The sequence below is a fragment of the Eublepharis macularius genome, chromosome 4 (genome assembly GCF_028583425.1).
Source record: "Eublepharis macularius isolate TG4126 chromosome 4, MPM_Emac_v1.0, whole genome shotgun sequence".
NCBI classification, from domain to species: Eukaryota; Metazoa; Chordata; class Lepidosauria; order Squamata; family Eublepharidae; genus Eublepharis; species Eublepharis macularius.
In genome coordinates, this window is record NC_072793.1 from 81230922 (window position 1) to 81243285 (window position 12364).

Here is a 12364-nt window from a genome sequence, read left to right on the forward strand (position 1 = left end):
ATGCTCCACTGCAACAACTTTGCTCATCTGAACATGGCCTTCTACAGGTGCCTCCCTGTAAATGGGCAAGCTCCACAGCTGCCTGTTCACATGCATTCTCTGCAGTGGCCCCTATCTTGTGGAATGGTCTGCCTGAGGAGGTCAAGAAGGCTCCAACACTTTTGCCTTTCCACAAACCATGTAAAGCAGAACTGTTTAGGAAAGCATTTTTATAAAGGAATAGAGCTGCATTATAACAGAATGATTCAAGAAGACATTTTGATTGGGAGAATGGGATTGTGGACATGTATTATATGTTGCTGTATGTTTTTATCTTGCTGTCACTGCATTATATTTCTACTTACATAATATCATTTCTTGTATTATTTAACATACCCTGTTTAATACATGCCTTGTTTCAGATTTCTGCAATCCTAGCTTATTACATTGTTTATAGGATGTCACCTTGTCCTATTGATTGTACTGAATTACATCATGTACTCTGCCTTGCATCTCAGTGGGAAAGATGAATGACAAATAACACAAACAAACAAAATACAAACACTTGACAGCTATTAAAGGATCTATTTATTATTTTTCATGAGCAGCCCTAATCCTATCTCAAAAATGGCATAAACATAGATGTGTAAATTTATGCATGTAGCTGTCGAATGTTCTTTTATTCCCCTAATTTGACGCATACTGGCACCATAAGGATCAACTGCATGAAAATAATGACAACTGTACTTTCTTTGCCATGTTCATGTAGCAGATTAAAAAGAAGCTCCCCATCATGAGGAAACTGCAAGGGTCACTTGGGTTCCCATCCCCTTCATTTGGAGTACTTGACACAGGATTGTATGGATTGTTTAGTGGAATGGATATGTGAAAAACAGCCAAGGAAGGTTTCTTCTGTAAATGCTCAGTAGATCATTACTGCATCACCCAGAAGTTCTAAGAGGAATCCTATCTGGTGGAATCAGGAAATAATTTTTCTTAATGTCAGATTGGTTAATGACCTCAGAGGGGTTTTTTTTTTTGGTTGTGGCAGTTTGTTTTTGCCTTTCTTCAAAGCACACATCTCTTACTTGCATCAGCTATCTGGATCATGCAAACATCTCTGGAGTGGGATCTACTTATTTACTTTTACTTCAAGTTTGCAACACAGATAACCTTAATGCAATGGGGCAATCTATAAGAGGGATCATCTGTGGGGTGAATACTCAAGTGGATTTCTTCTGTGGATTTCACCCCTTGTGAAAATTACAAATGTCACATCATAATAGTGGAAAATGATGATTATGTGAATCATCTTTGAGCAAAATAAGAAAAACAATTAAGCTAAAGTAGTACTGCTAGATCTAGATACTGATCTTTTTCATATCAACAGCAAAAGAGTTAATAAGTAGAAATAAAAAGCGCACAAACACTGGGGAAATCTCAGCTCTCTGTGCTGCAGTTTTACCTTGTTTACAAAAAGGAAATAATGCCCAGGTTTCTGTTTGAATGTACCAGAAAGGGCATGACCTCTGTGAATAATGGCAAGATGTGATTAATCAAGAGGAAGATGGTAATGCACAAATACCTCTGCAACCTGTCCTCATTGAGGGAATTCCCATACATCTCTACTTCCTGCTTGGCTTTTTCACTGCAGTACTGTAGGAAGGTGTGCTTGTTCCTGTGTAGGTAGTCCACCAGATCTCCATAGCGGCAGTACTCCGTTATGATGTAAATGGGGCCTGTAGAAAAGATCAGCTCTGGTGAATGGCATCTGAAAACAGGTTTCCTTGCCCGTGGCTCAAGCAACTGAGTTACTTTGGTTCAATTTTCTCTGACTGTCCTTTTCATTGCAAGTGGGAACTCAAATGCCAGAATGCTCTTCTAAAGGGGGGAAAATTCCCCACACGTCAAAAACTAGCATATCAAGGAGAAAGCTAGGGAAGAACCTCAGTCCTTGACATTCTTATTTTTTGTGCTAAGGGCATTAGTATAAAGTGGTACAGCCCAGATACAGGTTTACTACTTTAGTGCGAATTACGTCTCTGTGTATATATGTTTACATTCCTTTGCAGGAATTAACAATTACAGAATTTGTTTTGCCTCCCTGTGTCCTTGGGTCTCATGATTAAAAACCAAGTTCAACAGTGCTGTTTTGTAAAACTGTTGTCATATTCATCACTGCCACACATTCCAGTATACATGGATTCTTCTTTTCATAAAAGAGTATATTTGGTGGACAAACTCTCTTCCACAAAACTGATTCAAAGTCCCCTCCCCCAACCATTTTGTTCAAAAAATAATTATAGGAGGGAAGATCCCAAAATATTAAATAGTTGATGGTGGTTGTGGATCTTTCCTAGCAATCCCTTCTAACCCCTTTTTGCAGAGCTGCGGGACTCACATGAAGTAATAGCTGCTTGGGTCAGTGGACTGCAGTGAGGAAGGGTAAGGGGGCAATAGCATCCTTCCAGCATCTTTGGTCACCAGAGATGCACTGACAGAAGAGGGAATAATTTCACCTTCAGCAGGGGGGTTGGTAGCCAGAAACATAGCCAGCAGTGGGGAAATGTGATTTCTCCTCACTGTGAGTCCTTGCTTGTCATCACTTTTGCAGTCATAAAACCACAATAGGAATAAAGTATGCATGGACTATTCATTGTCTCCAGGGAACCAAGTTGCTTCCACATTAGCATCCCTTCTTAAAATTCTGAATCTGTCCTCTAGCAAGATACCACTTCAGTGCTGCAAGTCTGGGAAAGGAACCTATCGTTTCAAACATGATGAACTCAGTAAAGTAACATGGTTCCATACTCAATGGACAGAGGTAGAGAGCTGTCATTGTGATGGGCTATTGGGAGTATACTGGTGGGCACAGCATGATAGTTTTCTCATTTCTGCAAGATGTGTTAGAGAGTTGGCAGGTTGTCTTCCTCATTAGGAAACAGCCACATGAAAAAACAGGAATGGCATATTAACTTATGAAGCAATAACGTATGAAAGCCTTTCTTTCTTTCTCCCCAAAGGCAGGTTCATTATCAGCCACAGTGAGAATGAACTGCATACAAGGTACAAATGTTCATGTGCAACAAGAGAAGGAATCAGGAAAGAACACAAAAATAAAGTCTGGTAAAGAGAATACGATGAAATTTGTACCTCCTTTGGTGCAGGCTCCAAGCAAGTTGACAATGTTCAGATGAGGCCCAAGATGACTCATGATCTTTAGTTCTGACATCAGTGCTTGCTTCTCACTGCTTCTGGCAGTAGCTGTAACATGGATGAATCAAATAATGAAGCACAGACAGCACAAGAACATTCTGAAGTATAAGAAAACGCAGTAAGCTAGACAGATCCATGTTTTTTCAGGGAAACATTAACCTCAGAAAAGGAAACAATTAATTGAATATCAGATGAAAGAAACTGTTTCTGATTCTTATGTAAACATAGGTTACCCTCCCAGCCACAGCACACACACAGGATTCTACCCCAAGTAGCCACCACCTAAAAACTTTTCCATGTGGGAGTATTCCACACTGTGGAATGCAATGTGTCTAGCTGTCTTGTATAGGAAATCATACATAACTAGATAACATCAGATTTAAGAGCAACTGAATGCTGCTAAAAAAAGAGTATGTGGTGACCTTATATTTTTCCTTTGTTCAAACATTCTGCTTAGCATACTTAATCCTGTGAGGGATATAGATATATTCAGTAAAAGAAAAACAGAATTAGAAAGGCAGGGTATGTGGGATGACTGAGAAAACACTTGAATGTTCATGCACTGTGAGATAAAGAGATTTCCAACTCACACTTGAGCATTTTCACAGCAACCCTCAGCGTGGATTGTGTGTGACTCATACCATGGGCGATAGCTTCTACTACTCGTCCAAATGCCCCTGAGCCCAACGTGCGGCCTGTAGCAGAGAGATTCATTTCCCCCCATCAAGACATGAGAAATCACTATTCACTTCAGAACTTTTAAAACATAAATGGGAAGACCTTACAAGGCAACTGTATGGAAAATGTTAAACTCTTTACTGGAAAGATTAGACAGCATGAAGTATTCCATTGGGAAATGACTAAAGTTGAGACTTATGTCTGGCAAAAAGCTGATTTCTGCCTAGCTGATAAGGCAGCAATTCCAGCAAATGACATAAACCTTGGTTCTTTTATCCAAAAAAATGTTGCATACATTGACCACTAGATGGAGAGGTAATTACTATTTCCATAGCAACTCATTCTCAGGTATTCATAGACAGTTTGCATTGTTGTATCAGTTCAGCAGTGCCTAGATATTTATTATTAAAAGTTATAGATATTTCAACTTGGAAGAATAGTGCAGGAGGAAGGGATGAAGCCCCTCCTACACTGTGCTCCTGAGATGAATCAAGCCCCAGTGCACTTGGGAACATCAGTTCCTCAATGCCATGTCTTTTACAGACAGACTTTAGAGCACCACTGGAATATGCAGCCATTGCTAGAGCAAGGAATGTGGCCATGCAGTACAGAAAGTAATAATATACAACACTTTCCGTGTTCAAAGTGGTTCACATACATTGGGTTGTAGAGGTAGTGGAGAAAACCTGTCCTTTTTATGCTGAGTGGCACGAGCTGCTTTATACTTTAAACCTTTCTCTTGGTCTCTCTCACCTAGAACAAGCTTGTCCCGGGGAAGCTCCCAGCTGGAGTCATAAGGCAGTTGCATTGGGTCCACATAGATATATTCGTGTCCGTCGGAGCTGACTGACTCAATGACCTTCCAGCGGATTTCATAGCGAGGCTTCTGGTGAGGGAATAGAAAGGTGTTCAGGAAGGATTGTGCCATGAAGGATGCAGCATTGCTACAAAGTAAATCCAGGATGGCTAGCAAGAAGGTCTCTAACAGTGCCATCCTATGCAGGTCTACTCAGGATTCTACTCAGGTCTATTCAACAAGGTTGAATAGGAAAGTGGTTTGGAGATTTGCACAGAATGTAATTTGCCCAAAGTATCTCATATTCACATATATTAGAGTTGCCAACTCCTTCATGGGAAATACCTGGAGATTTGAGGGTGGATCCTGGAGAGAGGAGGGTTTGGGGAAGGGAGGACCTCAACAGGGTATAATGCCATAGAGTCCACCAGCCAGAGCAGCTGTGGAACTGAGCTGCATAGTCTGGAGAGCAGTTGTAATTTTGGGAAATCTCCAGGCCCCACCTTGATGTTGGCAACTTTAACAATATTCTTCCTCTTCCTATATCAAGGAATGGTTGCAGTCTCCCTAAGAGGAATAATCAAGTGAAGACTGATTTTTAAAAATAGCAGTAGCCACCTATACAACTATGAATACTTAAATTCTGTTGAAATCAATCGTATGTGAGTAAGCTGTTGCTTGAATGCTATATTTCTCCACATAGGAATAACAAATTGAAACCAGTAATTATGTTAACTTTCATACTATCTTAAAAGAAGTGGTTCAGGTTTTGAAAAGTTTCATTTTTTTCCTCTCCTGAAATCTTTTTTGCTGGCTGCTTTCTTCCTTAAGTTGGCAAATTGTGAATGGTAGTGAAACGGTTTTATAGAATCTGGGAAACCTATTTTATAAGATTATTTTCCTAGTAACTTTGAGTAGCTGAACTCCCAGTTTTCTGGACATCACCCCAATTTGTATGCCAGACTTAAAAACTTCTGTCTAATCACTGGCATATTGACAGTCTATGTTAAGGTGAACTTTGGTCTAACTCTCAGTGTTCTTGAAGCTGCGAGCCCGCCACTTGAACACAGAGTAGGTCAAAAGTTAAGGCTTCATCAGTTGCTTATGCAAATGATTGCCAAATGCACTCAGGGTGAGATGCTGAGTGGTAGTGCAATCCTGAACAGATTTATACCTTTCTGAAATCAATGGGTGTAATTAGGACTGCACTGCAGGTTTCCCAAGCATTTTTATTTGTCAGTAGAAGCCACATTATGGGAGAGGATTTAAAACTTTCCCCTCTGAGTGCAGTTTCCAAGGACTTTGTGGATGTGTTGCTGAGGGAATACGTAGACAACCTGTCCAGAACAGACCAAATAGCAGCTCAGGAAAATGACACAGGGGGATAATTAACCCTTTCTGTGCCCCAGTCTGAAACCCTCCCACTCAGATACTGTTTACAAGCAAAAAAGTTTTGAAGATAAATTCTCTGATCCCCCAGCATTTTGTTGGATTTGATTCACACTCTACACTGGTTTAAGAGCATAGAACACAGAACTCTGCCAGTTCTCCACAAATCTTTCGCTTAGTCAAAGAAGGAATGCAAGCGTGTTCTTACTTTTCTCCACAAGACGATGAGGATCACGAGGAAAAGAACCATGATCACCAGCGAGCCCAAAATGACCGAGATGATGATTACTTTAAAGGGCAAATCTGAAACAGTAAGCACAAGCAGAATCATTAGACAACTGGCTTTGGAATATGAAAGGGATCATTTACAATACATTTATATAAGCAATTTGGTTTTTAATTTTAATTTAATTTAATTTATTACATTTATATTCCGCCCTCCCCGCATCAGTGGGCTCAGGGCGGATAACAACAATTCAACATATTAAATATCACTAAAAACTTTTTTTTTTAAAGGTTGTTTTTAGGTTGTTTTTTTAAAGACACTGAAATTCAAAGTGGCTTTATATCAAGAAAATATGTATTTACTTACTTCATTTATACTTCTCATTCTTACTGAGACTCAAGGCAGATTACATTTTTTAAAAAGATAATAAAATAGTATCTTATATACAACAAAGAATTCAATAAAACTGGATAATAAAATTGGAAAACACAACATACAGTAAACAATATGATGAGACAGTCTAAAAAACTACACTTTATAAGAATGCCCTCCTGAACAATTTATTTAAAAAACATCACCCATTCCTCTTTATATTGGGCTTTCCTAATAAATTATTGTAGCCAGAGGAACACCACTCTGTATCTCTCTGAAACAAGGAAATAACACTTTACAACCCAGTAGTAAAATGTTACTGGTTGCTTTGCAACCTCGTGTGGCTTCAGTTACTAGTGGAAAGAAGAAATAAATGATCTGGTCCCCTCAGCTTTTTTCAAGCCTCTTCATGTTTTGGGACACTAGGAAAATAACGAAAGAGTGGGGATGGTAAAATGTATAGCTAGGGTTGCCAATCCCCCAGTGGAGGAAGGGGATCCCCTGCTCCCAGCCTCTTCCCCCTTCCATGACTCCCCTGGCTGGCAGGGGTGGTGGTGCAGGAACTGACCTCCAAGGGAGTGCTCCTGGCGCTGTCAACAACGTCGGTTCCAGGAGTGACACCATTGTGCAGGCCCTGGGAGCACTCCCTGGCTTTGTGCTGGGCCGATTCAGCCTGTTTGGGGGCCCAAATCAGCCCAGTGCAAAGCCCGGGAGCTCTTCTGGAGCAAGCATGATGATGTCACTCCCAGAAGTGATGTCATCGCATTGCACTGATAGTGCACATGTGCTTTGTGTGCGCATGAGAAGAATGAAAATGTAAGTGCTTGGTCCCCCAGTCCCACCAGGAGGGTCAGGGGACCTGACAACCCTACATATGGTAGGTTTGAGGGTTGATACTTATTGGCTAACTGAGACAAATTGGGCCTGTTAATTCTACACGTCTTCAATGATACCTATTTTTAGAGCTCTGTGTTTGTGTTTTCTGTGTTGATGGCATTAAGTATTTAGTACCTTTTTTTTAGTAAGTTAATTTAAAATCTGCCCATTTATTGTTGAAATATTAGATCAGATACACTTTACATATTGCAGACACAAAACTGTTCCCAGAATTCCAAATGAATCTAGAAGACACACATACGTATTTAAAAGACGTGCTGTGAGACTCACTGTGTGGAACCAGGGTGATGTTCTGAGCATGTGTGCCCAAGGCATTTTGAGCAACACAACTTATAAAGACTGGCTCATCTACTCTGTGGAGATGCAACTTGCTTGTCACGCTGTAAATCTTCAGGTCATCTTGGTATGTGAAATTTGTCTGCAAATCCATCTCTCCAGAGACATTTCCCAAAATTTTGGTTGCTTCCCCATTACACCTTTTGTGGAAGGGAGAAGTTAGTGAAAAACAAAGAGATGGTTTAAATGTTATGTTCTGGTGTTTTATTCATTTGTGCTCTAGAAACATAAGTTCCAGTGAGTTCAGAAATTGAATGAATGAATGAATTTATTGGCAGTCACAGACAATAACAATGACAAAAGTTCAGAAATTTATTTATTATTTATTAACAACCCCATTTTCTGCCTTCACAGGGCCCCCAAGACAGCAAACAAATTGAAAACATACAAATTAAAATATTATTTTAAAAACAAAATGCATAATTGAAACCATTTAAAACCAGAATTTGAAATAAATACAAAAGATAAAAACAATAGTTAAAGACATTGGGGAGAGAGGAAGGATCACTGAGGGGATGCCAAGCAAAACAAAAAAGTCTTCACCCACTAGCTGAAAATGGCAACAGGAGGAAACAGACAAATCTCCCGGGGGGGGGGGGGAGGCCCTCTCCTGAGTTGTCACCTGTCTTATCTAGTAAGGTGGGGCACCCAAAGCAGGGCCTCCAAAGACGACTTAAGTGGTTGAGTGGGTTCATGAAGCAATAAGAGGTCCTTAAGGTATGTTGGTCCTAAACCATGTAAGGCTTTAAAGGTCAGCCTGGAAACAGATGGGAGCCAGTGTGGATGAGCCAAGACTTGGGTGGTATGTTCCCTGCAAGCCACTGCAGCCAACATCTTGTCTGCAGCATTCTGCACCAATTTAAGTTTCTGAACACTTTTCAAGGGCAGCCCCACATATTATGTACTACATAAACAATGCAATTCTAAACAGAATTACTCCTGTCTACGCCCATTGATTTCAATTGGCTTAGACTGGAGTCAGGGCTGGATCGAGGGGGGGCAGAGGGGGTAGTCTGCCAGGGAGGGGGCGCCAGGAGCAGCTGCCAGCTGCTGGAGCATGCAGGCGGCAGCATGGGCAGCCTCGCATCCCCCACGCTGCCTTTCGCCTGCCCCGCGGGACAGGGGGCGGCCAGCTTGCCGCGCACCCCCTGTCCTGCAGGGCAGGCAAAGGGCAGCGCGGCTGCCCACGCTATTCGCCTGCCCCACAGGAGAGGGGGCAGCTGGCCGCTCCCTGTCCTGCGGGGCAGGCACATGGTACGGGCAGCCTTGCAGCCCCCCGCGCTGCCTTTCGCCTGCTCCGCGGGACAGGGGGCAGCCGGCTTGCCGCGCACCCCCTGTCCTGCAGAGCAGGCAAAGGGCAGCACAGCCACCTACGCCATTCGCCTGCTCCGCAGGAGAGGGGGCAGCCAGCCGTCCCCTGTCATGCGGGGCAGGCGAATGGCGTCGGGGGCCTCGCAGCCCCCCGCGCTGCCTTTTGTCTGCCATGCAGGACAGGGGGCGCACAGCAAGCCGGCCACCCCGTCCCATGGGGCAGGCAAAAGGCAGTGAGGGGAGCTGCGAGGCCCCCCACACCATTCGCCTGAGGAGAAGTGAATGCCGCAGGTGGCTTCCCAGCCCTGCATGGTGTCTCCGGTGCCCCGCGTGATGATGTCACCAAAATGACATCATCATGCTGCGCCGGGAGTGTGCGCGCGAGAGAGACCGAACTAGGGTTGCCCCGGGCGCCGGCAACCCTAGATCCAGCCCTGACTGGAGTCACTCTGCTTAGGATCACACTATTAGTGTTCATTAATATATCCCATGGGGTTGTCCTTTGATTCATGTTCAAAATGTGTTTCTTGTGAACTGCTCATGCATTAATGATTTCTTGAACCAAAAGCCATGATTCTACATGCCACAAAAGAAGTCTTCCCAAAATAAATCAAGTAAGGGCCAAACTACCCATCGTTTCTGCAGGGCATGCAAGGCTGAATTGTTAAAGCTGGCCTTTGGAGGTTAACCAGTCATTGTTTGGGTTGGTCCTGACGATGGTATGGAGTAAGGTATATTTTAATATATTTTAAGATCTTGATTCAATTTTACTGTTATTACTTGTTCTTATGTTGATTTTAACTTATCTTATTGTTAAATGTTGTAAGTTGCCTCGAGATTCTAGGGTGAGCAGCAACGAAAAAAAAAATTAGAAGTTCCAGCATTTTATTTGGCTTCTAAAAAACTGCTGTGGGGGTGGGAATGTAGGGCTCCACAGTATTTGAGGAAGATTTTTTTAAAAAATCTTCCACCCCATACCATTTCTCTGACTGAAAATGGCTACCTAGCTTTTTTTCATACTAGGCAACCGTTGAGTTTGAGGGAAAGAGGGGAAAGAGTGTAGGGGAGTATAGGGTAAAGAGTTCTTCAATGCACAACCCTAATATAGATCAGTCCCCACATCCATTGCTGCTTTTTAAGGCCAAAGGCGTCATTCTTTATTTTTAAGTATCCAACAGAAATAGTGCAATGGTATCTTGTAGAACTACCTGCTCTAGAACAGTTCTGTACTGAAAAGTTCATTCTTGAGACTATTGCAATCTGATTCTTACGACATAAAAGGCAAGCTGTACTGGTGACTCACTTTTTGTCCTGGCACAGGCGCACTGAAGGGCTTGCAGGTGTACCTGCACCAGGATAAAAGTGAATTGTCAGCGTGGCCCAGCGGATTGCTGCGAGGTCTTTGGAGGTCTATGATGGGCTTCTGTGCTGACTGTGGTAGGCCTCTGAGGGACCGCAGAGCTGGAGGAAAGCACAGTGCAGTCCCACAACCTCTGTGGAGGTGGCAGGAAGGATGCTGCCACTGCTGCCACAGTGGTGGTGGGGGAGGCTGAGGCATGCCACTGCTGCTGCCATGGCGGGGGGTGGGGGGAGGGAAGGCTCACTGCTACTGCTGCATTGGGAGCGGGCTCATCCCACTACCATGGCTGCGGTGGGAGGGCGAGGCTCACTGCTGCCTCCATAGCTGTCCCCTCCTAATGCACCGAGGAGGCGACAGGAAGGCTGCGTGGGGGGCAAGGCTCTCTGCTGCCTCAATGGCTGTGCGGCACATCCTCTCCCAATGCACCGTGGAAGTGGCAGGAAGGTCGTGGGGGGGGGGGCAGACTCCCCGCCGCCTCCACGGCCACTGCAGCACATCCCCTCCCAATGCGTCTCTCCCAATGCACTGTGGAGGCAGCAGAAAGTCCACACCGGGATGGGGAGGTTCTCCACTATAGGGATATAAATCTTTAAACAAACAAACAAACAACTAAATAAATGCATTTGTGAATGTCACAGCTAGGGTTGCCAAACTCCACATGGGGCCTGGAGATGTGGAATTAAAGCTGATCTCCAGACTGCAGTGATCAGCTCCCCTGGACAAACTGGCAGCTTCTGGAGGTGGACTCTGTGGCATCACATCCTCTCCCCAAGTTCCACTGTCCCCACTTGGTTCCACCCCCAATTCTCCAGAACTTTCAACCCAAACTGGACAACTCTAGTTACAGCTAACTGAGCATGAGAGATAAAAGCAGGAAGGATTCCTATCAAGATGGGTTAAAATAACTAATCCCATCATGTGAAGGCTTTTAAAAAATGTTACTGAACTGACAAGATAAAAAACAATCTTGAAATGAATGAGGGGGCAAGTGTTAACCCCCTACCATGTTATCATGTGATAATTGATGTTGCGTCATGGGAGCACAGGTCATGACATGACAGTTAATACAGTTTAGGTGTAGAGAATCCCATACCGTCTTTAATGCCATCTATCTCAAATTCTTCACACAAAGGCACTGAACATAGGCTATGAAAGTTGTCACCTCACCATTTGGCATTATTACAGGTGTACCAGACAACCTCTGGCAGGGGCATTCCTTCTGAGATGCACGTCACTGTTTGCTCCCCACTGGTAGAGTTGATGTTTTCTATTAAGTGAATCACCTTAGCTGAGACTGGACAAAAAGGTATAGGTTAACAAGTAACTGTTTAAAACACAGGAAATAAACAGTTTTCACAGCAATCATAATTGGTGCATTTTTATGTATTTACAACATTTTATACCATCTTTTACCATGTCTGTTCAGTGCATTCATAACTGAACTAGTCATGTTTGTAGTTGCTCCTGAATGATTCAGACTGGTAAAATCCCAAACAGACTATCAGTAGAATAAGACATTATAAGGACAAAGGATATTTCCTCCCATAACATTTCTCAAGTAATGCTTCTGTAGACATGGTGGGCACTTGTGGACTAGATGTGATGGGAGGGCAGCAGGGCTACTCTAACTCTTCTTCTATCCACCAATTCCTCCTTGCAAATACCCCCTAGTTGACTATTTAATTTATATTTTGACCAAAACTTAAAGCCCAGATGTGAAAAGATCAGCCTCATATGAGGAGAATTTGCTGGAGATAACTGGCATGCATGGGCATTGTTAAACATCCTTCCCTGCCATCAAATA

General features: G+C 43.2%; 1 protein-coding gene across 1 annotated transcript in view; it reads right to left on the minus strand.

Moving 5' to 3' along the window:
* Positions 1-12364, minus strand: part of PDGFRB (platelet derived growth factor receptor beta) — a 111415-nt gene that overhangs the window by 22601 nt on the left and 76450 nt on the right. The window contains exons 9-15 of the mRNA XM_054976215.1: positions 11728-11854; positions 7824-8029; positions 6267-6361; positions 4627-4759; positions 3786-3890; positions 3133-3243; positions 1565-1718 (exon numbers count right to left, since the gene is read on the minus strand). Coding sequence (XP_054832190.1) covers positions 1565-1718; positions 3133-3243; positions 3786-3890; positions 4627-4759; positions 6267-6361; positions 7824-8029; positions 11728-11854 — 931 coding nt within the window. The remainder of the gene's footprint in view (positions 1-1564; positions 1719-3132; positions 3244-3785; positions 3891-4626; positions 4760-6266; positions 6362-7823; positions 8030-11727; positions 11855-12364) is intronic.